We start from the raw sequence: 20914 nt of genomic DNA, 5'->3' as shown, positions 1-20914 counted from the left end.
CCTTGTCCCGACAGGCTGCAGAGTGTACTTTTTAAATTTGTTTAATTAAAGCTATCAATACACAATTAAGTCACCTCAACTGGTTTCTTGGGTCTGACATGGTTGCAGATATTAATGCAAAAACAATCCAGTGAGCCCTGTAGCCTGCCAGGAGCAGGAATGAAGATCACTGCTCTAGCAGTTGAATGCTTTGTTAGAGGGTAAAACATGAAATTTGACTAATTAAGAAACATGAACAGCTTGTTAAAACTAATGGATTCCAATTGTGGTTGGAATAAAAACCAGCATACAATTCTGCTTTCTATATGCATGAAGGAAAATATAATTCAGAAGGACAGACAGACTATTACTGATTTGTAAAAGGGAGCCTGCAATACAGTTACTTCTCTTGCAATTTTCACATTATGGACTGAATTTGCACAGGATTGTAAATACTGCAGCTCACAAAATGTCTACTTTGAGCAGTGTAATATAACGGTTAGGAACTGTTCCTCAGAAGTTACAGATTTCATTTCCATATGGAGAACTGCCATGTACCCTTGAGCAAGATATGTCATCTGAATTGGATTGTATATAATGTTTGCAAGAAGACAGTCTTAACTAAAAGCAGCTGCAAAATTTAAGTAGTGGCTTCAGTTCTCAGCATGTGTATACCTATAGCAGTTGTTTCCATTAACTTTCCCAAACTGTCCTACCTTGTAGGTAATGTACTTCTATTGGTGTTGATATGCAGGACCTGCAGATTTAATGGGTTACATATGTAGATTCTGAAGGAAATGCCAAATATGTCCACACTTTATTTTGAAGAATTCACCTTATGTTGGGAAAAATGATTAGGATATTTCTTTGTTTTAAAAGTATACTCTGAATTATACACATCCCAGATGAGGATTAACACTGTCAACTGAATGTATTCCCTGTTGTACTAACATGGATAAGTCACTGAAAATAAGAGTAGTGAATTGTACCAAAACCTTTGAGTAATGTATTGGGTCCTTAATAGTAAGATGCAGTGGGTCTGTAATGCCTCATTTAGAACAGTGTACAGGTTTTATTTTGAACTACTAAAAGTAAACAGACATGCAGACATTGCACTCAAGACAAGGCAGTGGGGTTTAAAAAAAAATTTGAACAAGTTTTGTTATTCTCTCAGTTCTTCACTATCTGAGATGGGTAATTCAAGCATTTTAACATAAATGCCATAGTGCTTAGAGCTCAGGTAAACGCCTAAAAGACACTGCAGTATCAACACAACATTCATTCTCCTCAGGATAGGCTGGGTGATGGTAATCCAGAACCGAAGCACATTTCCCTTTTCTGGCATTGGTGAGGTGCTGTATCTGGAAGATGGGACAATATTTGGATGCAATTTCATCATCAAATATGCTCTTTATTTTAAATATTTACTGATGGTGTAAATCCCATAGATGTAACAAGTCCTTGCTATGGAATATTATTTTTAATTGATTCCAACAAGTGGGTAGGTTGGATCAGTCTGAACATGCTGCATTCTGCTTACCTTGTTGCCAGGCCAGCACTGACGGGTAATGCCAACATAACGGGATACAGGCCACCAGCAAGTCCTCCAACTAGCCCACCTCGGATTAGGGCGCAGGTTGGACAGTTGAGCTCTCCTGAGTATCATAGGTTTACATTTTACAGCACAGACCAGTGTACTCTTGTAGGATACAAAACGGTACTTACTACATACCTGACAACAAAGGTTGTGATACAGCGCCATTGTAAAACGCCACTGTTGTCAGAAACGGCAGAACCGCCATAGGAAGACTTGACGTAAACAGACCCTGGGTGACATTGAGAACTCCTCGAAAAAGGCTATTTGCAAGAAGTCCTACAACTGCAGCGCTGCCTCCAAGATATATTGGGCCATTGGCAAAGAATCGCCTGAATAATGACAACAAAATTTTATTAAATTCAGTAACTGGACTCGTGGCAACAACAAACGCATGAATACAGAGGTATTAACTTCAACGTACCTATCTCTCTCTGGGAGTCGCTCGTACTTCGATAGGAGTAATTCAAGGACCACCGATTTCGGAGGCACGTTCCCCGGCAGCGTATTCTGCGACATTGTGAGCTGTAAATATAGATTAATTAAGTAAGCAATCGCTAAAAAAAAGTGTTGGGTATAGTGCACTGCGAGTTTATTCCATTATTTGACTCGCTGGGCCTACTCCAGACAAGTTGAGCGTACAGATTCTCAGACGGATGAACTAACATTTGCTGACTTGGGTCATTGTTTCCCAGATCCCGATATTTGAACAATAAACGGAAAACGGTGACAGTGCAAAAATACAAATCCACGTCTCAATGGTAACTTGTTCATCTTTATAAACAGTACCTCACATTAGCTACATTGTTAGCTATTTACAGAAACATGTCACTGGGAGAGCTCAGAACGCAAAGAGCAGTTCTGTATTCTGCATTAACACTTACATTATGATGTTTCCGTATCTACATTGCGTCCTGTGATTTTGCAGTTTGAAATTCAATGTTTTGATCTTCAATAGTCACTTGTGAGCGCAGCCATATTTGACCACACGTGCTACATAATGCAACTTTGAACTCGAAACCACGGAACTGTTTTTCAGGTTTCCTATTGGCCAATACGCCCACAGGCAGCAAAAACGCCTACTGCAATTGGATCATATTCCTTTCAATCACAGCAGGTAGTAACCAGCCTTTTCGTTGCTAAGGTGAATTTACGGCTGATGCAGCTAGTGGTGCTACTCCGTGGTTACAGATGACTTGAAGCCAATGTGATTAGCCTGGCTCTGCAGGCGATGGATTGGGCCGCAAATAAATACAACATCAATTCAACATTACATTTACAGGACACGTTTTTATAAGACAATTAATTGAAATTGTGAAATGCAGGTAATTGCAGAATCATGCGTTTTCACTGAAAACTTGCAGTGCACATCCGATAGGCGTCGCAATGACTGGGAAGAACATAGCTTATGTTCTGGCTAGTAAGCTAACGCTCATACTGGCGAATTCTATTTCTGCTTTACTGCCAGCGTTTACCTAGCTTTCTGACTGGCTAACAAACGCTGCTGTAAGTCTACACGCTTTGTATGTCATGCTATTGATGTTTTCAGGCAATTATGTTATTTATCGCAGGTTGTTATAGTTAGCCGAGCTAGTTAGCTAACGTTAGGATATTGGACATGCATCGTAGGTAACTGACCAGATTGCTAACTATGGTAGACAGTGATCAATTGAAAAATAATGCTGATCTCTTCCTAGCTAGAAGGCGGTACTGCAAAACGTTCATTTTCATTTAAATCAGTCATTCATGTAAATCAGCACTAGCAAACTTGCTCATTAGATTCATAATAACGTTAGAATATTTTTTAAATTCCTGGTCTGTATTTAGCGTTAAACAAGATAATGTTAAGTAACGTTAGCTAGTTCATTCACGGATTGGCTGGTTACTTAAAGCTAATTAGTTACAGTTGGACTTTGTATCAAAGTAGGACTAGATAACGTTAGCTAACGGTGCATACATCCTCGACTCTGGGTATGAAGTTCAGTACCCTGTATTATAATGTTGCTAAAATTAATTTATAGAACATAGGTTACAATGACGGTGGCTATCTGCACGTTATTAAACATGTGCACACGGGACTGAATGGCAAGTTAACCTCACCAAAAAGTATGAAGAAAACCATCACTTAAGCATTCACCTCCATACACACACTCGGAAACTGTAAGGCTTGTCTGTCATTCTACATACATTGACTGAATAGCCAGCTAGCGAACTATCGCTGTGCCTTTAATGTTTGGACTGCGATTGGTTTCCTTTTTTAAATCCTATGCTCATCACATGGGAGGGTCACTGACACCATGCCAACAGGCTGCTTGTGGCTATGAAGAAGAAAAAGTGATGGAACCAGGGGGCAGATTGCCTGGAGCTCTCACGATCGAGGAAACTTTATTTGAATGAAGTACCCAAACTGCCGCAGTCTCCGTTTTTTTAACAGTGCTGTAAATGTCGCTTTGATTCCTGCGTGTCGGCTTGTGCCAAGAAGAGAGAGGGGAAAACGTAGAGCACCAGTGTCAGCCCATCTTCCGGGAATACGTGTAGCAGAGATTTATTTGTGATTCTTTTAGCTGGACCACATGACCAATGGGGAAATTAAACACCTGTGTGATATAGTTTCAGCTCCCCGTTGAATTTTGTAACGTGGCTTCTTTTGGAAATGAGCATGTATCACGCCAAACGGGAGTCATGTAAGGCGTGGAATTGGATCACTCGTATTTTCTTGGGTGTAGCACAAATAGAAAACGTTAGCAAAGTCAAGCAGCGCAATATTTGTTTTATTAAACTTCGCTTTTTGTATAGCATTGCCAGCGACCCCATTATCTGGAATCGGCCGTTCTAACCATGTCTCTGCCGCTCTCTGTGCCTGCACGTTTTTAAGGCTGTACACTCGCCAATAACACAACGTCTTGCTGATGGTTTACATGTGCGCCTAAAACTTTTATAACTTGGAACATTGTAGCCTATGTAATGTAGAGGGGAGGAGTATTTTTATATGTTGTTCAGCACTACAATACAGTCAACGGATTGCCAAGAAGCAAGGATGCCTGTAAGAAAAAAAGGTGAGTGACTGAGTAGAGCTAATGTGTTGCCTAACAGGTGCACATCATACGGGGCTCACGTCATGTTGATATGCGTGTCAGCGGTTGCGTTTCTATATGATCATTTAAACCATTCATGTCAGGTCGGAAAAAGAACATTTCCCAGGCTCTAGGTAGCAAAACAGGCATTTGATTAATACAATACTCGTACAAAAAGTTGCAGCCACACCAGAATTTGACTGAGCAAAAGACCCAGTGAAGTGTTTTGCTTGTTTGTGTTTATTTGTAACGACGTTTGGCAATAACATAATCCAAACGTCCATCTAGATAATGCAAGAAGCCTATCGTAGGGTATATTTTGCATTGCATTTCCCGTTGCATTTTTAAAATTTCATGCAAGAAGTCATATGCGCTACTTGTCTGTGTTGTTGCCTACTTGCCAAATGCAAGCATAGCTGCTGTTCAATAAAAAAAGAAACTCGATACAACATTTTGACTTATCCAACTGTCTTTCCGACATCAAATATTAGCCGTGATTTCTGACGTCATTATTTCTAACATGACCCCTTAATTCACCTGTTGTTTTAGCACATTCATTGTATAGGCCCATTTCCCTTTGACATGTGTAATTAAAATGCTGCTGATAGGCGTACTAACATGTTTGTGTGTTTTCATATTTTAAACATGGTAATTGTAAATGTATGTTGCAAAGCAGTGATCCGTATAAATTACTCAGCGTGTTGCTTGCTCATGACCCCAAGTGCTCTTAGTCGCTGTGGCTGTAATTGTTTCTGGACGCGGTTTATATCAATTTGTTCAATATGTAGACCTGTAGTCTTGGCGAAAACTATGTGTGGTAAATGTACCTCAGATGTGTTGTACGATTCGTCTAAAACACTGATGTGCCAGGCTTTTTGCCAAGAAAGAGAAAATCTATTTCTGTTGGTAAGCTGTATGAGCGACTTAGCTCGAATAATTTTGGTACAGTAAATATAATTTTCCGGAATCCGTTTGTCTGATTTTATAGGGAAAAACGTTGTCTGCCTTTGAGTAAAATATTCATCTAATTTTAAAGAACACGTTATTTAAGATGTATGTTGCTCACTGGTAGAATATTAAAATGATAACTGACATCAACATCGCAATTAGTTTAATAGACAATGGACTGAAGGTCCTTGGAATGTCAGGAAGAAGATATTAGCTGAATCATATAAATGTCGATTATTAATTAATTTATTTAAGAAATAAAGGAAGTTTTGGCAGAAAGTATAATGGTGAACGGTTTGCTGATTCTTCTTTAAAGCTTTGGTGTATAGTTTTTTCTGTATGTGATACAATGACATGGCCTTTCAGTACAAGGCATCTTTGTTTCCCGCTGTACCCTGTGACTGGGCATGAGCTCAGCAGCGGCTCTCAAACCATGCCTTGGTGGAACTGAGTGACATCTCGCCTTCTGACGTCAGTGGCGAGCAAATACTTCATCCAAGCACCGTTTCTGAATGGCAATAAAGTGCCTCTGATGAAAATGTTGCCTAATTATATCCTGTCACAGTGGGTGAAGGCACCAGCTTTGCATTAATAGATAACCATACACCATTAAATGCCCTGCCACTGTGGGTGAAAGTTCTTAATGGTCCCTTCGTATGTTTCCATTAAATGGGAGCTGGGTGTGTACTGGTAACTGTGGTGAAAAGTAAAATCATTAATTCCACTTTGCTTTAGGTCTTTTGGGAACCTGTTGAAATGTGACACCTTGGCAGTGACTCTTCTTAACTTTCAGCCAAGTTTAATATTGTAATAAGTTCCTTATTGCATTTTATGTATACTTTCTGTTTTGCATGTTACAGTGTATTCAGTCCACCTTTCTCTCGCCTTCCTATAGACACGGCTCGGGCCTTAGGGCTGCTGGAGGACTACTGTACTAAACTGCGAAAACCAGAGGAGCAACAGCTTAAAACTGCCATTCTGAGAGTGATGGGTATCTTCAAGAGCAGCCTGTTCCAAGCTTTACTAGGTAGGTCTGACGGGGAGACTGGATTTACCTGCTGATATATGACACCCCCCTCATCTGAATATCTGATATCCCCCCCCCCCCATCTGGTCCACATAACAGTGCAAGGCCTGACCGCGTGATCCTTCGTTGCTTTCAAGCCTATGTGTCTCAGCACAAATTAAAGCTGTATTACTCTGCGGGAGTTGAAATATCACCTTTGCTTTGTGGAGGGAAAAAGAGATGGCTGTTTTTCATGAGTCATGAAATTTATCCATTTGGATTTGTCTTAATTACAACCCTGTGTTACCTTCAGAAGTGCCTATATAGGCCATATATGGCCAAATAGTTTTTTTAAATCCCAGTTAAAGTCCTTGTGATGGCTGCTTTTGGAAACACACATAAAGATGAATATTCAATTGCACTTGAAAAGTTATTGTGCCACCATGTATTCTTGGAATGAAGGCTGCCATGAGTAACCGTACTGCTGGAGAAAACTAACTTTCTTCAAATGCCAGTAGCACTAACCAATATCATTTAATCTGATTTATGATTGAATTAGCAAAACCTCATTTTAATTTTAACAGATTCATTTAAAATCAGCTGTTTGCCAGTTAATATGTCCACCTACTTACATTTTTAGCTATATATCTTCCGGTGTATCACTTAGTCGAAATGAGATGTAAGAATTCCATTTGGATGGACAATAGTTGCACAATGTCTATTTATTTACTAACCAGGAAAAAGTAGCTTGAATCCTGGATTTTCTCTAAATTAACAGAAGAGGCCCTGAACTTTACTGCCCTGCTTGCAATATTGCAGTTTCCAGAAATAAATTTATTTAATTTGTCTTTCTTCTGGTACAACACAGAAGTAAATTTTCTTCCCACAATATCAACGTTCAATTCAACGCAGGCCTGTACTGTTCTAATGTAGACCCTAAACTACTCATATATTTTCATGCCACATAGTCAGGAAAAAACCTACCTGCTGCCACTGTGAGGTGTTATTTAATTTGTGAGTTAACAGTGCTGATGAATTCAATCTTGGATTTGATCCAAGCCTTCCTATTTAGGTTAACGTTGTTTTGGATTAGCTTGTCGTGAAACTGGGCTCAGGCTTATCAATACGAGGCAGGTTGGGAATGAAATGGAAAAGATACCAGACTGTAAGAAAAGCCAAGTGAAAGAAACCCCTTACTCAGTCAGTTTGAGATACACGTGCAGTCATGGTTTCTCTCTGAGATAATGCCATAGTCTTTCCAGGTGCTCCACAGAGCCTAATCAGGAGATGGGGCCCTGATGCAATCCTCTTTTCCAGTGATATCATACGTTTAAAAAATGGAAATTTAAGGAATAATTTGTACTTGCTGTGTGGTGAAATGGTCTGAATGAAACAAAATATAAACAACCTCAATCGAGCTGCTGGTTAGATACATTGCTTGATGGGAAAAATACCAATGAGAGCACAAGATTTTGACTTATCGGTGTTTTTAAAGTGTGACCTAGCTAGCATTGATCTGTAGTAGAACCAGTTGGGAGCTGTACTAATGCCCCCACCGTGTTGTTCTATTATTTAAGTAATAAATGAAAAAAACTATATTTTGTGGCAGTTTAATTAAATGTAAATTAATCTGCCAGTGCCTTCAGTCCTGATGGACTAATCATTTAGATAATGAGGTTATTTCTGACTGAACTCTGAATGCTTGCCAGATGCAGTTAGAGTTCTGTCTGTTACGATTCAGAAGGGTCTGTCTTTCATTAGCTGGCTGTAGTAGGGGCCCAGACTACACCAGATATTAGCACGCAGAATCCATGGTGAACAAGTTCTGGGATGACTAGCGGTCGTTGAGAACCCATGCTCGGCTAACGCATTTTGTCATTCTTGTCACTGGACCCTGTTGCTGTCAGAAGCACTTTGCTCGGGAGAGTTCAATATCCTCCTGCCTTATCTGCAGTGGAATGTGCAAGCCCATGTTTTTTTATTTTTGTTTTTTTTTACTGTGGCTGCAGTTCCATCTAACCAATTTGTACTTCTAATTTATTTATTTTCTTCTTTTTTTGGTGCATTTGGAATATGAAAAAAACTAATAAAAAACAGAATTGGATATCAGTACGATGAGATGTCCCAGCACAAGTTTAATATTAATTCCCAGCATGGCTTAGTTACTAGCCTTTTAAAAAGATTTTAATTGGGGGATTATATTTCTAATCTTTTTCTACATGCTCTTTCAATAATGCTTAATGCCATAGCAGATGTTGCATAGGAGCACTTCTATATCTCATTTCCTGTTTTTATGGGTCATGTGGGAAATGTTCTGGAAGTGCTCTCTGTGGAATGATGGCTAATAGTGCCTCTGTCTTCATTCTGAAAGGACAGACATCTTAGCTTCTGGTCCCATCACAGGTTATTATTTTTAATGACCTCTCCCCCCGAAATGAAGTAAAAGCAGTTACAGCTCATCCAACAGTGAGCCGTAATGAACACTGGGTATCTATGATTTGAAATTGCATACATTTGGACATCTTGCGCTGAAATTATTATTCCAGTATAATATACGAATTTCTGGTATTTTGGCATGTCTTTCTCAAAAAAGTTTGTTAAACAAATAGTCTTTTTGATTCTAATAAGTCTGCATCTCCATAGTAAGGATGAGTGTTGTTTTTTTGACAATATTTATACATTGTGTTTGAACTTGTATGAAAAGATGAATTTGTGCAACATTTTAAATATATTTTTTCAGAGCAGTAGACTGCCTTTGGAATCTCCCTGTTGAGTACTGTAAGTCAGTTTTTGATGTTTCTTACTGTTTGTCGGTTTTCTACCGTGCATCCTAAATGGATTGTTCAGCCCACTGTTTCAAAGGTAGACCTAATCCCCAGTCAAGCGATTTTGGATGGTTTGTTGTCTGATTTTTATTGATTAGTTTTAGTCTGTGCCAGTCCATCTGCGTGCCTCCCGTCTGTGCGCTTTCACCCTTTCATGCACCTGTGCTCACTGTCATTTGGTTCACACAGTAGCAATGATTTCATTAAGAGAAGTGCAATCTTTTAACATGGCAATAAGTAGCATGCAGATTTTTTACCCCACCCCCGAAAGTTTTTATTTTTTATGAATCGTCAATAAAACGCCATTTTAGCCACGGTGCGGAACTAATGCCTCCTGAAATAGACGTAATCATCTTACCAAGCATTACGACCAATCTAATCTGGCCAGGATGCACTCACTGATAAAACCCCATAATTGCGGAGTGGAGCTGCTCTGCAGCCGTTTTAACCCCATCTAGATTAAAGCAGGGGGCGGATCTCGCGGAGCAGGCAGGATTCGAGAGGGCTCAGACAGTTCCTCTGCCGCGGCCGTCGCGCGCTTCGTCCTTGCAGACAGCTGCGTGGCCGGAGCCTTCCCTCAAAAACGTGCCCCGGATGTCGGAAAATAGCGCGGAGGCCTCTGTGTTTACGCTCCAACTTTATTTTTGACTCGCCTGTAATTACGTTTCTGGCACTACGCTGGGATTCCGTTACCGAAATTGCAGCGCTGCTGGGGAGAGCCCGAATATGCGGCATTCGGTACTTCTGACTATTTTAGGGAAAACTATTCATGCTTATATTCGTAGGATATTGCAGACATTCCTCAGTGTTGAGAGCACAAAATGGTCGTTGCAAAGGAGTCCATCTTCAAATGGGGAGTGTAGCCTATCCAACGAGGCCACCTTCAAACGAAACTTTATCTGCTTGGTCAGACTGGTAATAATAAAAGGCTGTGCAAATGAATGTAAAATATATATTTAGTGCCCTTTAGTAGCTACTGCCTGTCATGTTTTTCGGTGCGTTGATGTAGTTATATAAAGAACTGATTGGATGTAATTTTCTTATTCCATCATGAAGTACACGCAAAGCATTAACACAAACATTAATGATTGCAGTGTTGCATCACACTGGAAATATGTATTGAACCCAAAGGTGGAATGTCCTCGTTTCCCCTCAGCACTTCGAAGTTCACCCTTGGCAGCATTCCACGCGCCGTTTTTGTGTAGTGTCTTTTAAAAAGGGTCTTTTAAAAAGGGCAGCTGTCGAGAGAGGTCTGCACACGGCAAATATGCAAGTGAACGCTGTCTGCTGTCAGGGAGCCACAGCTTGCGTATGCGTTTGCCAGAGTGGCTCTCATCACACCTGTTCATCTGAATCCATTTGATACACGAGGCTTGAGTTCAGACGCGCGATCGCGGCCCCAGCCGCAGACTGCCAATTTGTTTCACAGAGCCTCCTAATGTTCTCCATTTGTCACTGTCAGCCGCGCGAGCCCGGCCACCGGGCTCCCTTATTGGGGAAGCCGCGTCGGCGCTGTCCCGTCCCGCTGATGTCCCATCCTGGGAGACGGCCCAGTCCCGTCCTGCGGCGGTAATTAAATGCCTGCTCTCTCGGGAGTGCAGTCCCCGGGAAGGGAGACGGACCGCCGACGCTCCCCCGGAAAGAGGGCCTCATACACGGGCGCCGTGGCGCCGGTGCTGGGCAGAAAGCTCCAGGCTTTCTCCCTCCCTCGGACCGCGCCGCAGGTAAAGGGAGATTAGATGGGCTTTCTGCAGCAGTCAGCTGTGCCTACGGGTAATCTGGTCCTCCTGTAGGTTTGTTTGAGCCCTTGTTCTAATCCTGGCCCCACCCCTTTTCTGTGTGTGTGTGTGTGTGTGTGTGTCTGTGTGCTGCCTCAGCAGCTGTAATGAAGCGAGACTGAGTCTGACTCAGCCCTTTTCATGGTATCCCACTGTGTTGTCAGGTTTGAGTTTACCTTAAAACCCTCCCCCTCGTCCACAAATCAGTTCTTGGGCATTATTGCCATTCTGTTAGGAAGTACTGGGTTTTCCCTCTTCCCTAATTGATGGTTATACGCTTTAGCTGGGATCTGTAGGTGGAGTGGCGCCTGGGTGAATTCCTCTGTGTGTGTGTGTGTGAGCCACACTGCTTGAATGAGGCCAGGGAGACTTGCTGCGACCCGGAGTGGCGCAAATGCATTGCTCACTTTTTTTTCCTGCTGGCTGCTTCAGATCCTGGTTGGGATTTTGCAGTTGTGTCCAAATACCAGGTTCAAGCCAAGTTTACTTCAGTCACGTACCTTCAATATTTAATCACCTGCACTTCCTCAGGTAAACGTCTGACACTGCAGCTGGTTTCTGAAAATGTGTAAAGTAAAAAATAAGAAAAAAAAGTATTGACCTCAAGAATTTCAAGTTTTCCAATTCTTTACATGTTATTTTATTTTTATACATCGTCTCATGAAACAGTCACTGACATTTTTTTAATGAAGTCATTATGTGGGGGGGGGGGGGGGGTTGGTCAGTAGTCCATTAAATGATTGCAAAAACTTGTCCCCTATGATTACTTTTAACTAAACCTGTGTTGTTATTTAATGCGACAGATTTGAAATGGTAAAGGGAAGAGCGCCATCTTGTGACAATTCATTTGAATAGCTCTCTGTTTTTAAACATTCCACTCCGAGCTGTGTGATATGAAATTGAAGAACGCTGTCATGGATCTAGAAATGGTGAAATATATTTGTGTAGCTTACATGGTTTTGACATTAAATTGTAGTATTTATTACATTTTAAAACATTTTGTTAAAAATATCTGGAAAAAGATACTCATTAGATGCTTGTTTGCTAGTTTGCAGCACACTTTTAAAAAATGTATTTAGATCATGAATAATTTTGCATATTTTATGAATGTTTGCTTGTTTTATGTTATAGAGGTTAGTATTTATGAATTTAACAGACATATTCCTTTGAGGCCTTGTGTGAAAACAACATGGGATATCCACCTTGGTTTCAGTTTGGTCTGATAGAACATACTGATGTCATCTTTCCTTTTAACCCAACCCATTCCACTTCAGAACTGTGTGCTTTAACCTCTTAATGGACGCTTTTTATCTGAAAAAAATAGAGTATATGGCAGATTAGACTCTAGCTTAATGCATTAGTGTTACCCTGTGAAACGGGGTATGAAATGAACAGCGGAGTTATGCTACAAGGCATCAACTGAAAGGTCAAACGCTTGACTTTTAGATGCACAGACAGTACAGCTGAACTACACACATGCACACACACACACTTGCGTAGGCGTGCTTACCCACCCCCACAAGCACGTGCACACATGCACATACACACACACATGCTCAGGCGCACACATACAAGCAGGCACACTCATAACACACACACACACACACACACACACACACAAGCAAATCAAAACTACGAAAACGAAAGCAATCCTGCCGTACATCAGCAGCCGCCATGTTTGGGTCACACGTAGACGTGTGACCACTGCATCAGTGTCATCCACTTCAGTGCTGATATGCTCATTTTGAACTGAATTGAGGCAGGAAGTTGTTCCAAGAAATATGGAAAAGGTCTATTGGCTGCTCAGTCAATCTATCTCGTCTCTAGCTGAATGGCTCTTTTGGCCATTATTTCTGTACAGAATTAATCCATTTTATAGAAATGAGAGGCAGCTTTCCAGTTAATGTTGGTGAATCAGCGCTTAATCAGATAAGCAGGTGTGAAATTTAATTGTGCGTTCAGAGAAGTTCACACAAAGACTAGCCTAATTTTTGAGTTCAAAGAACATCTGCACTGTGACCACTGAGATGGGGTGCAGTCTCAAATGCAGAATGTCAGAGCAGAGATGAAGCTAGGTCTGATTGCTGAAATGTCATGTTTAGCAACTGAAAACATAATGCATTACAGTATATGTGTGAGCTAGTGTCACATCCCTTCCTCCTCTAAGACCTGTTTGTAGTAACAGTTAGAATTGTGGCCCATAGCCAACATAGCTGTAGAATATAAATTATGTTCAAATTCAGACCTCAGACAGCTCCCCTAAATGTTGCCTGAAAGCCAGTGATAATGGAATTCTCCAAGGTGATAAATCATATTGGTGATTAGTTCATGGCATTGTAAATGATGTCATTCTGCATAGGCTGTGTGAAACATATTTACTGAATGTACACAGCAAACAAAGCCAAATAACCGTGTTTGTAACTCTGTGTAATTTAATTAGCCTATCTCCAGTGTGTGACTCAGTAGTGTGAATACCATACACCAGGGGTCCCGGAGGGCTGCAGTCTCTGCTGGTTTCTGTGATTTTTGTGATTTCAGCTAATGTAGGCCTTGGAAGCAAGGTGTGTGGACTCTCTAGCCAATCGATGACTTAAATGAAGTACTTAAGTGCAGGAGCACACTCAAAACCAGCAGACACAGTGGCCATCCAGGAGTTTGAGGTCTCTGACATACACCCAAATGCCTTGCTGTGGTCGGATACTTTGTTGCACAGTTTTTTTCCGGATTGTAGATTACATTACATTATCATTGAGTCTCTGCTTGATTGTTGGAGCCCTACACATTCCGGATGCCCTGGTTGAGTGGAAGCCCACTTCTGTTTGGTCCTGCTTTTAAGGTTATTTAATCTTCTCCTGACATATGTTCTGTCACGTCAAGCAACACCTACAATACTGATATTACCTGTGACCGTGGCCTTTCTGTTTGAGTTTATTATCTCCAGTGTAGTCTTGACTCAGCGTCGACCCACACTCTCCAAAATCTGCTGCTCCCGGTCACGAGACTTCCTACCTAACGTTATTTTCATTAGTTTCCATCTATTTCATGTTTTCTTGTGCTGTTCTACCATCCATAAATATTTGGGTAGGTTATAGCACAGTAAGCAACACAATCTGGATTTGATATTTTTTTAGTTGATATACCCCTCAGCTCGTTAGTTAAATTAAGCAGGACATTAAATAAAAGCACAATCCTCTTCTTGGCTAAATCAAATGGAATATCTCTGGGAAAAGTTATCAATATCCAAATCTGTTTTGTAAAGTAATGAATGATATAGTCAATCATTAAGTGATATTGCACGAATATATTTAAGATAAAAGATAGAAGGGCTACAATTAAATCATCTAATGTGGCTACCAAGGAGAGTTAAAACTCCAGGTACCTTTGTCGTATTCATTATCCCATTGTCACAAGCTAGGAAGTAATGCTGAAATACTGGCAGACGAAAGAAAATGTGTTTTTCTACCTCTCTGTTCTGTGTGTGTCTAGTGTCAGTGCTGTTAGACTTTGCTGATTTTATCAGTCGTGGTTTAGAAGAGGGGGACGCCTTGGTCCTCAGAAACCGATGTAAGAACCGCAGTCTGAGCTAGTTTCCATGGCAACAGAGGCGATTGGCTGAAAAACAGCCAGTGGTCACTGACAAGTGGCTGGGGGCATCAAAGCCACCTGGGATTTCATGAAATGCTCTGCTTCACACCACATCCTGGGTTGTTTTTTTTTTTGGAAAAATGGGTAATTCTACTTCCATTAATTCATATGACTTTTGATTTATGGGTCAGCCAAAACGCCAAATTATAATCATTAGGCTCCGTAGTCAAGTTCACTGTGTGCTACACGTGGGTGAGAAATTGGCCGACACGACATGACTTTGGCAAGGTTATAATAAATAGGAGCTTGTCTCTTGTTTTGTGGGCAGTACATTTTATGTGTGGTAATTAAGGTTCATTAGACCATATAAAATTATTGGATATAAAATTATCTCTTCTACCTATTCCCCACCATTAACAACAAATGGATAAATGTTTGTTTAAAAGTGACGACTGACTTTTCTTTAGACTGCTTTTCTTGAAACAGCAAAAACCTGTTTCAAAAAGTGTATCGTTGACTGAAGTCCTTTTCATACTTTATGTCAGAGGGTAAAACTGTAATATGGTACTAGGCACCGGTATTTATGTCATACATTCATTCATTTTGAAGGTGAGTCTGTTGCCTGTCAGTTTGACTGAGGAATGGAGAGGAGTTGACTATCTATGTGGAAGGGGAATGGGGGTGGGGGTGGAGGCCAGGGCTGTGTGGCACACGCTCATTCCTTCTCTCGGCTCTGTTCCAGGTACATAATTCCTCTGAACCAGACCACTCAGGAACAAGCCCGGCCATGGGAGCCAGTAGTACAGAGAACACTGATCTAATACGCCTCTGCATTCATTCAGATCATTCAGGTCAAAATCAGTCCGTCAAGGCTGTGCTCAGCTTTCCAGTTTGAAGGATCACTACATTGGTTTTCATTGCCTTGATTCTAATTACTTTGCATAAAACATTCTAGATTTTTGTTCTTGTGATTTCAAAAGTGATATTTATATTAGTCATTTCAGGTTAGCCCAGTATAGATGGCCTGATTGCTGATTGGTTCTTGGCATGTGTGTTTGGAATTGGGTTTACTGTGAAGATTGGCCCAATAGTTTCTGTTTTCTCAGGCTGGTCAGTGAGGATAAGCAAAATGTTTCTGTTGACTGAAGTTGGTGAGAGATTAGATGTAGCTATCATTAAAGCCTAGATTCTCAGACTTGAAGCTGGCCAAATTAGAAGACTCTAAAATGGATGAGAAAGTTCTTCTGAGCATGCTCCCAGCAGGTCAAAGCTTGCATTGGGCTTGTTTTCTTCAAAGGGAACCTCTCCATGAAGTCCAGTGTGCTTTGCACTGCACCATTGAACTGTGAAATTGGAGGCTGAGGACAGACACGCAATAACCCCAACTTTTGTCCTTCATGGGTCAGAGGTCTTTGGGAGGGCCCTCAAGAGGCCATGGCGTAAATCAGATCCCCAGCCTGTGGGGTATCTTGTCAGCTTTTGTTGGGTTGATTTGCGTGTCTGGCATCCCAGCCTCACTTTCTGTCACTCCCAAAGGCCTCTGACAGGCAATTCACTCTTTGATAGAGCATGATTGCCTCTTTCAGAATGGAGGACATGGCGGGAAGCTATGTGCAAATTCTGCATCCTGTAGTACCTGGGAGTGTCGCTGGCAATAGTTTGCATTCAGCCATGCAGGCGATGATGCCTGTAGCAGTGCTCCTGGTTCTCTGTGTGTGCTGAGTTGTGTTTTCTGTGTCACTGAATGGAGCATTGACATAACAAGCAGAAGGAGATGCTTTTCATCCAAATGATTGCAACCTTGTATTGATTCTCAGAAACACTGGATTTTGAAAGCACCTTTAACACCTTGAAAGATCTAATTTTTTAAATAAAAAATGTATAGTTTTGAAAGTACATAGATCTTGCTTCAAGGTAGTATTTGGTTTCTATGCACTTCATAAAATATAATTGTCTTAGGTTAAGGGATACCTTACCTAACCTTAGAGATGTGTATGACAGGATCTGGTTCCACAGAGATACATTTACCTTTCAGCAAGATAGTTATTCTTTTTTTTTTTTTTTGGTAAATATACTCCCCGCATACATGCAATATTGGTTTTAATGGTGATGCAGTAATGATAAAAACAGTAAAAAATATTGTAAACTGAAAATGTAAAGGAACGACAGTCCTTGCATTTTATATTATAACCACGTACTTGGAGCCCTGGAAATGACCCGTTGCTCCTGTGTTCATCTACTGCAGTTTAATTAGGCTGGTTTGTGTTAATTCACTGCACCAGATGTCTAGCAGTACTCTGAGTGGTGAGAAGGAATACCCAGGGCTTGCAGCTGGGTTGGCCTCCGAGCAATCCTTCTCCTGATTTTTCTCTCTTGGATTTTGCTGTTGATGGCATGCCAACAACATGCTAATGATGTCAGCTCATCTTCCAGTAGGGATCAATTAATCAAGCCTGTATGCAGAGCTATTTCACTCTGAAAGTTAATGGCTCAATGGGCAATTTTCTGATTGTAATAATATTGTATTTAATTTGCTGTTTGTTCACAGTAGTTCTGTAAAGCGAAAACAAGTCATGTCTGTGGCTTCTGGGATTTCTGGGTAGGTGAAACGCTTCATGTGGAAATGCAGTGCTGTGCCGAACAGCCACATAATTGAAGTGGCTTTGGAAACGTACCAATTAGCTGGCACCCCTGTCACTGTGGGGGAGATCGAGCTGTGGGAAGGAGAGTAAAGCGAAGTAATCAGCCCCTGGAGAGATTTCACAAAGCAGCACCACACCACAGAGCCCCCTCCACCCACCCTCAATATTTATGCAGGGAAAGAAAGATGCTGGTCTGCTGTGGGCTTGCGTGCATGTGTGTTTGTGCATGGGCACATGCATATGTGTGTGCATGAATGCATGGGTGTATGTGTGTGGGTGCGTGTGTCTGTATGCGTGTGTGCTTGCGTGCATGTGTGTATGGGCACGTGCGTATGTGTGTGCATGCATGCCTGCGTGTATATGTGTGGGTGCGGTGCGTGTGTGTGTGCATGCGTGCCTATGTGCGTGCGTGCGTGCCTCTGGGCATGCGTGTGTGCGTGGGCATGTGCATATGTGTGTGCATGCGTGCGTGTATATGTGTGGGTGCGTACGTGCGTTTGTCTGTGTGTGTGCGCCTATGGGTGTGCGCGCATGTGTGTGTGCTTATGTCCCTATGCGTCAACCAGGCCCCTCTGTTGTGCTACTTCCGGGTGCCTCACCCCTCCGTCATCATGATTGCGCTTCTGGGTCATGTCTCCTGCCTGTTCTGGCCCTTTGATGTTGGAATGAACTTCCCACGACTGTCAGGACAGCAGTAAACTCACCCATCTTCCAACTCAAACTGAAGACCCACCCCCCCCCCCATGGCTCCCCTGACCATCTTTTACCAATCCTTTCCTTTTGGGATAATGTTATAGATATAGTTGTGTGAAGACAAGCTGTAGAATCCTTGGATAAAAGCATTTGCTGAGTTGTAGTGTAATGGTTGCCATGGAAACGCAGTTGGTAAATCTGCCTGAAAACAGCTGCTGTCTTGTACCTGGAAGGGAAAATATGGTTTGCATAAAGAGAATAAAGTGGAATAACGAATAAGTGGCAGCTGTGTGAACACAAGGTGAATGTGTCCTTATGAGACAAACATCTGCCATCTCTGCAGCTTCTCTCTCAACAGCAGCCTTAAAAACAGCAGTCCTGGCGTGACTCGCTCGTGTGGGCACAGTGCCACCTGTCTGCATCAGAGATAACCTCCTCTCCAGTTCACCCACAGACTTAAACTAGCGCCTGTTTGTGACACAACATCGATGAATCACCTGACCCCTTCCTGGGCCCTTTCACAGAACACACATTACAGAGAAGTTTGTAAATGCAAGGTTCTGAAACTCAAAAAAAGCGAGTGACCAAAATAATGCCTCCTCAATACCCCTTTACTTTTCAGCAGGTACATAAGCGAGCTCGGACACTGTGCACCGGGCAGAGCAGTGCCACGGGACCTCCAAGTCCAGAGCTTAGCTCCTTCTTGTAGCCCCCTTGTGGTCCCAGATTCACATTTACATTTCCTTTTAGGCACTGAGGAGGCACGCTGTTCCAGAGCAGCTTGCAAAAGTGTTGAGTCATCGGTGTCACATCGGGTAGTTTTAGTCGGTACATAAACCTACAAGATAATGTTAAGTGCTTTACTGGGTGCAAGAGGGTGATTGAGCATGTGGTGCCTTAATTAGAAACAGGGTTTGAGGATACAGCACTAGATGCACCATAGGCAGACCTACTAATCCCGGAGTGCAGCTTTAGCTGATGATTCAGTGTGAACAGGTGGGTTTTCAGTCTGTGGCCGAAGATGGGCATCGAGACTTCAATAAAAACTGGCAGAGATCAGTTGAACAGTAAGAGGCACACTGTCCTTGACTCATCTATGGCAACAGTAGTTGGCATTTCATCATCATAGCTGCTATTCCCAGGCTTGTGGAGAGAGGAAAGAGTACAACTATGCAGTTTTCAGATGTGTCTGCATAATTTTAACTGCAATTAAAGGAGGAAGACTCCGATTCTTAAACCATGCTGTAAATTCTTGGGCACACTTACCAAAGTTGTAAATGGTTGCCGCACTGCAGTAGGGTAGTGAGGCAGAAAGTGAACACATTTTTGGGATATTGTCATAAAACACCCTATTTAATGGGCTTCTCATAGACTTGTACCTTTAGAGAGAGCGGTGAAAGCAGTTGATGTTGTGGTATATCCACAGTATGCTGTAACATGACCGGCTGCGCTGATCTGCTTCCTGCACCATATGGAGGACAGAGATAAGTAGGCTTGATGGAGACGTATTAGACCTGGTTTTTGAGAGCTGCTCCTGGAAGTGGCTGGCGTCTGGGCGTGCTTTCTGTCTCCAGGTCATGAGATTTGATTATTTTGCTTGACTCAGCTTGTGCTGCCGATATGCCATGGTAGCAATGGACCGGCTGCGTGCATCGTGCCACAGAGCCAGTTCCCTCGTCCGTCCTCGTGCGCGCTGGCTGAAAACGTGCTTCGATTGGCACTTCCTGCAGCAGAATCTACTGGAGGTGTGGAGCTCAACTTAATGCGGGTGAACACGATATCTCTGAAGAAGTGCTAATTCTGGATTACCCAAAAACAAAATGGCCCATTTGGCCAAACAGATGGCCGGTGCGAGTCGCACTGGAACGCGAGTGGTTTTCCGCACCGGGAGGGGGACGCTCGCGTGCGTGATGTGTACGCGACCGCGGGATTTTCAGGATCTGCGCTTCGCCATTAATTTAATTGTGTTTAAATAACGTTATCAACAGCAGGTTTCAAATCAGGGCCAGCGCAGTTACTAACTGAAAGCTTTTCCTTTTAAGTACTGGAGGGACACTGCACCACCCTTGATCCCGTTTTTACAGTCATTAATTGCCTGCTGAGCACTTGCTCCTTTAAAAAAAAAAAAGTTTATAGTTTGTATTAGAACTCGGGGCTCTGAGTCGGTGAAATGAAATGGTTGTCCAGGCTTCAGAGGCATTTATTGTGGTGAGACATGTGGTGCGGTCTGTAGGGTGGCTGACTCTCGAGTCGCAGGGGTTCGATCTCCTGCTGTGGCACCTTCTGAGCTGTCATCCCTTTCCTGTGAGTAGCCCTCTCTGCTTCCTTCCTCTCTGAACAAAGCAAAAAGTACAAAAGGAGGGTGGACTGTCTATTCTCCTTAAAAATAATAATATAAAATACATTTGTAGTGATAAAGAGAAGCTGGTAGTGCCGCCTTCTCATTGCAGGGCTTGACCTCCTGAATGTATTTACAGCCTAATCCATCAAAACCAAACCAAAGTTACTGTGATGAACCACATGACCCATACGCTGCCCTTCAGGCCCTCCTTATGGTTGTAAAATGAGGGCCTTAAATGTGGAGTAATTGAATAGGTTCTCCCCTCACCCTGCAGCAGCGATGGTGGTTTCAGAACAGCTAAGCGAGCCGAGCACGCCTCCGTCCGCTACGTTCTGGGCCAAACCCGTCCCTGCCTGCGTCGAGCCGCCCCAGGCCCTGCTAGGTCCCAGAGCGGGACGGCATGGCTGATTATTAAAAGAGGAGCGCAGCCCATAAGCGTGTCTCGCTCC

The 20914-nt window shown here is 42.3% G+C and overlaps 2 protein-coding genes across 2 annotated transcripts in view; one reads left to right on the top strand and one right to left on the bottom strand.

Moving 5' to 3' along the window:
- Positions 1-1031: 1031 nt before the first annotated feature.
- Positions 1032-2614, bottom strand: tmem126a (transmembrane protein 126A). Its single transcript, XM_064351140.1, has 5 exons — positions 2458-2614; positions 1998-2098; positions 1712-1905; positions 1520-1634; positions 1032-1340 (listed from the first exon to the last, which is right to left on the bottom strand). The coding sequence occupies exons 2-5, from the start codon at positions 2090-2092 to the stop codon at positions 1142-1144; spliced, it is 603 nt and encodes a 200-aa protein (XP_064207210.1). The 5' UTR covers positions 2093-2098; positions 2458-2614; the 3' UTR covers positions 1032-1141.
- Positions 2615-2745: 131 nt separating this feature from the next.
- The window catches only part of dlg2 (discs, large homolog 2 (Drosophila)), a 221853-nt gene continuing 203684 nt past the window's right edge, over positions 2746-20914 (top strand). Inside the window, 2 exon segments of the mRNA XM_064351137.1 lie at positions 2746-3079; positions 6491-6622. Coding sequence (XP_064207207.1) covers positions 6583-6622 — 40 coding nt within the window. The 5' untranslated portion in view covers positions 2746-3079; positions 6491-6582.

The sequence above is a fragment of the Anguilla rostrata genome, chromosome 9 (assembly GCF_018555375.3).
Source record: "Anguilla rostrata isolate EN2019 chromosome 9, ASM1855537v3, whole genome shotgun sequence".
NCBI lineage: Eukaryota > Metazoa > Chordata > Actinopteri > Anguilliformes > Anguillidae > Anguilla > Anguilla rostrata.
The sequence above is the reverse complement of the archived record's forward strand: the minus strand, read 5'-3'. Positions and strand labels throughout refer to the sequence as shown.

What these genes read in the sequence shown, in the direction of transcription:
- tmem126a (XM_064351140.1), bottom strand. Translation starts at nt 2,092, where the DNA reads ATGTCGCAGAATACGCTGCCGGGGAACGTGCCTCCGAAATCGGTGGTC. An exon ending in CGACTCCCAGAGAGAGATAG is followed by an intron (nt 1,906 to 1,997) that starts GTACGTTGAAGT and finishes GTCATTATTCAG; the next exon opens with GCGATTCTTTGCCAATGGCC. An exon ending in ATCACAACCTTTGTTGTCAG is followed by an intron (nt 1,635 to 1,711) that starts GTATGTAGTAAG and finishes TATGATACTCAG; the next exon opens with GAGAGCTCAACTGTCCAACC.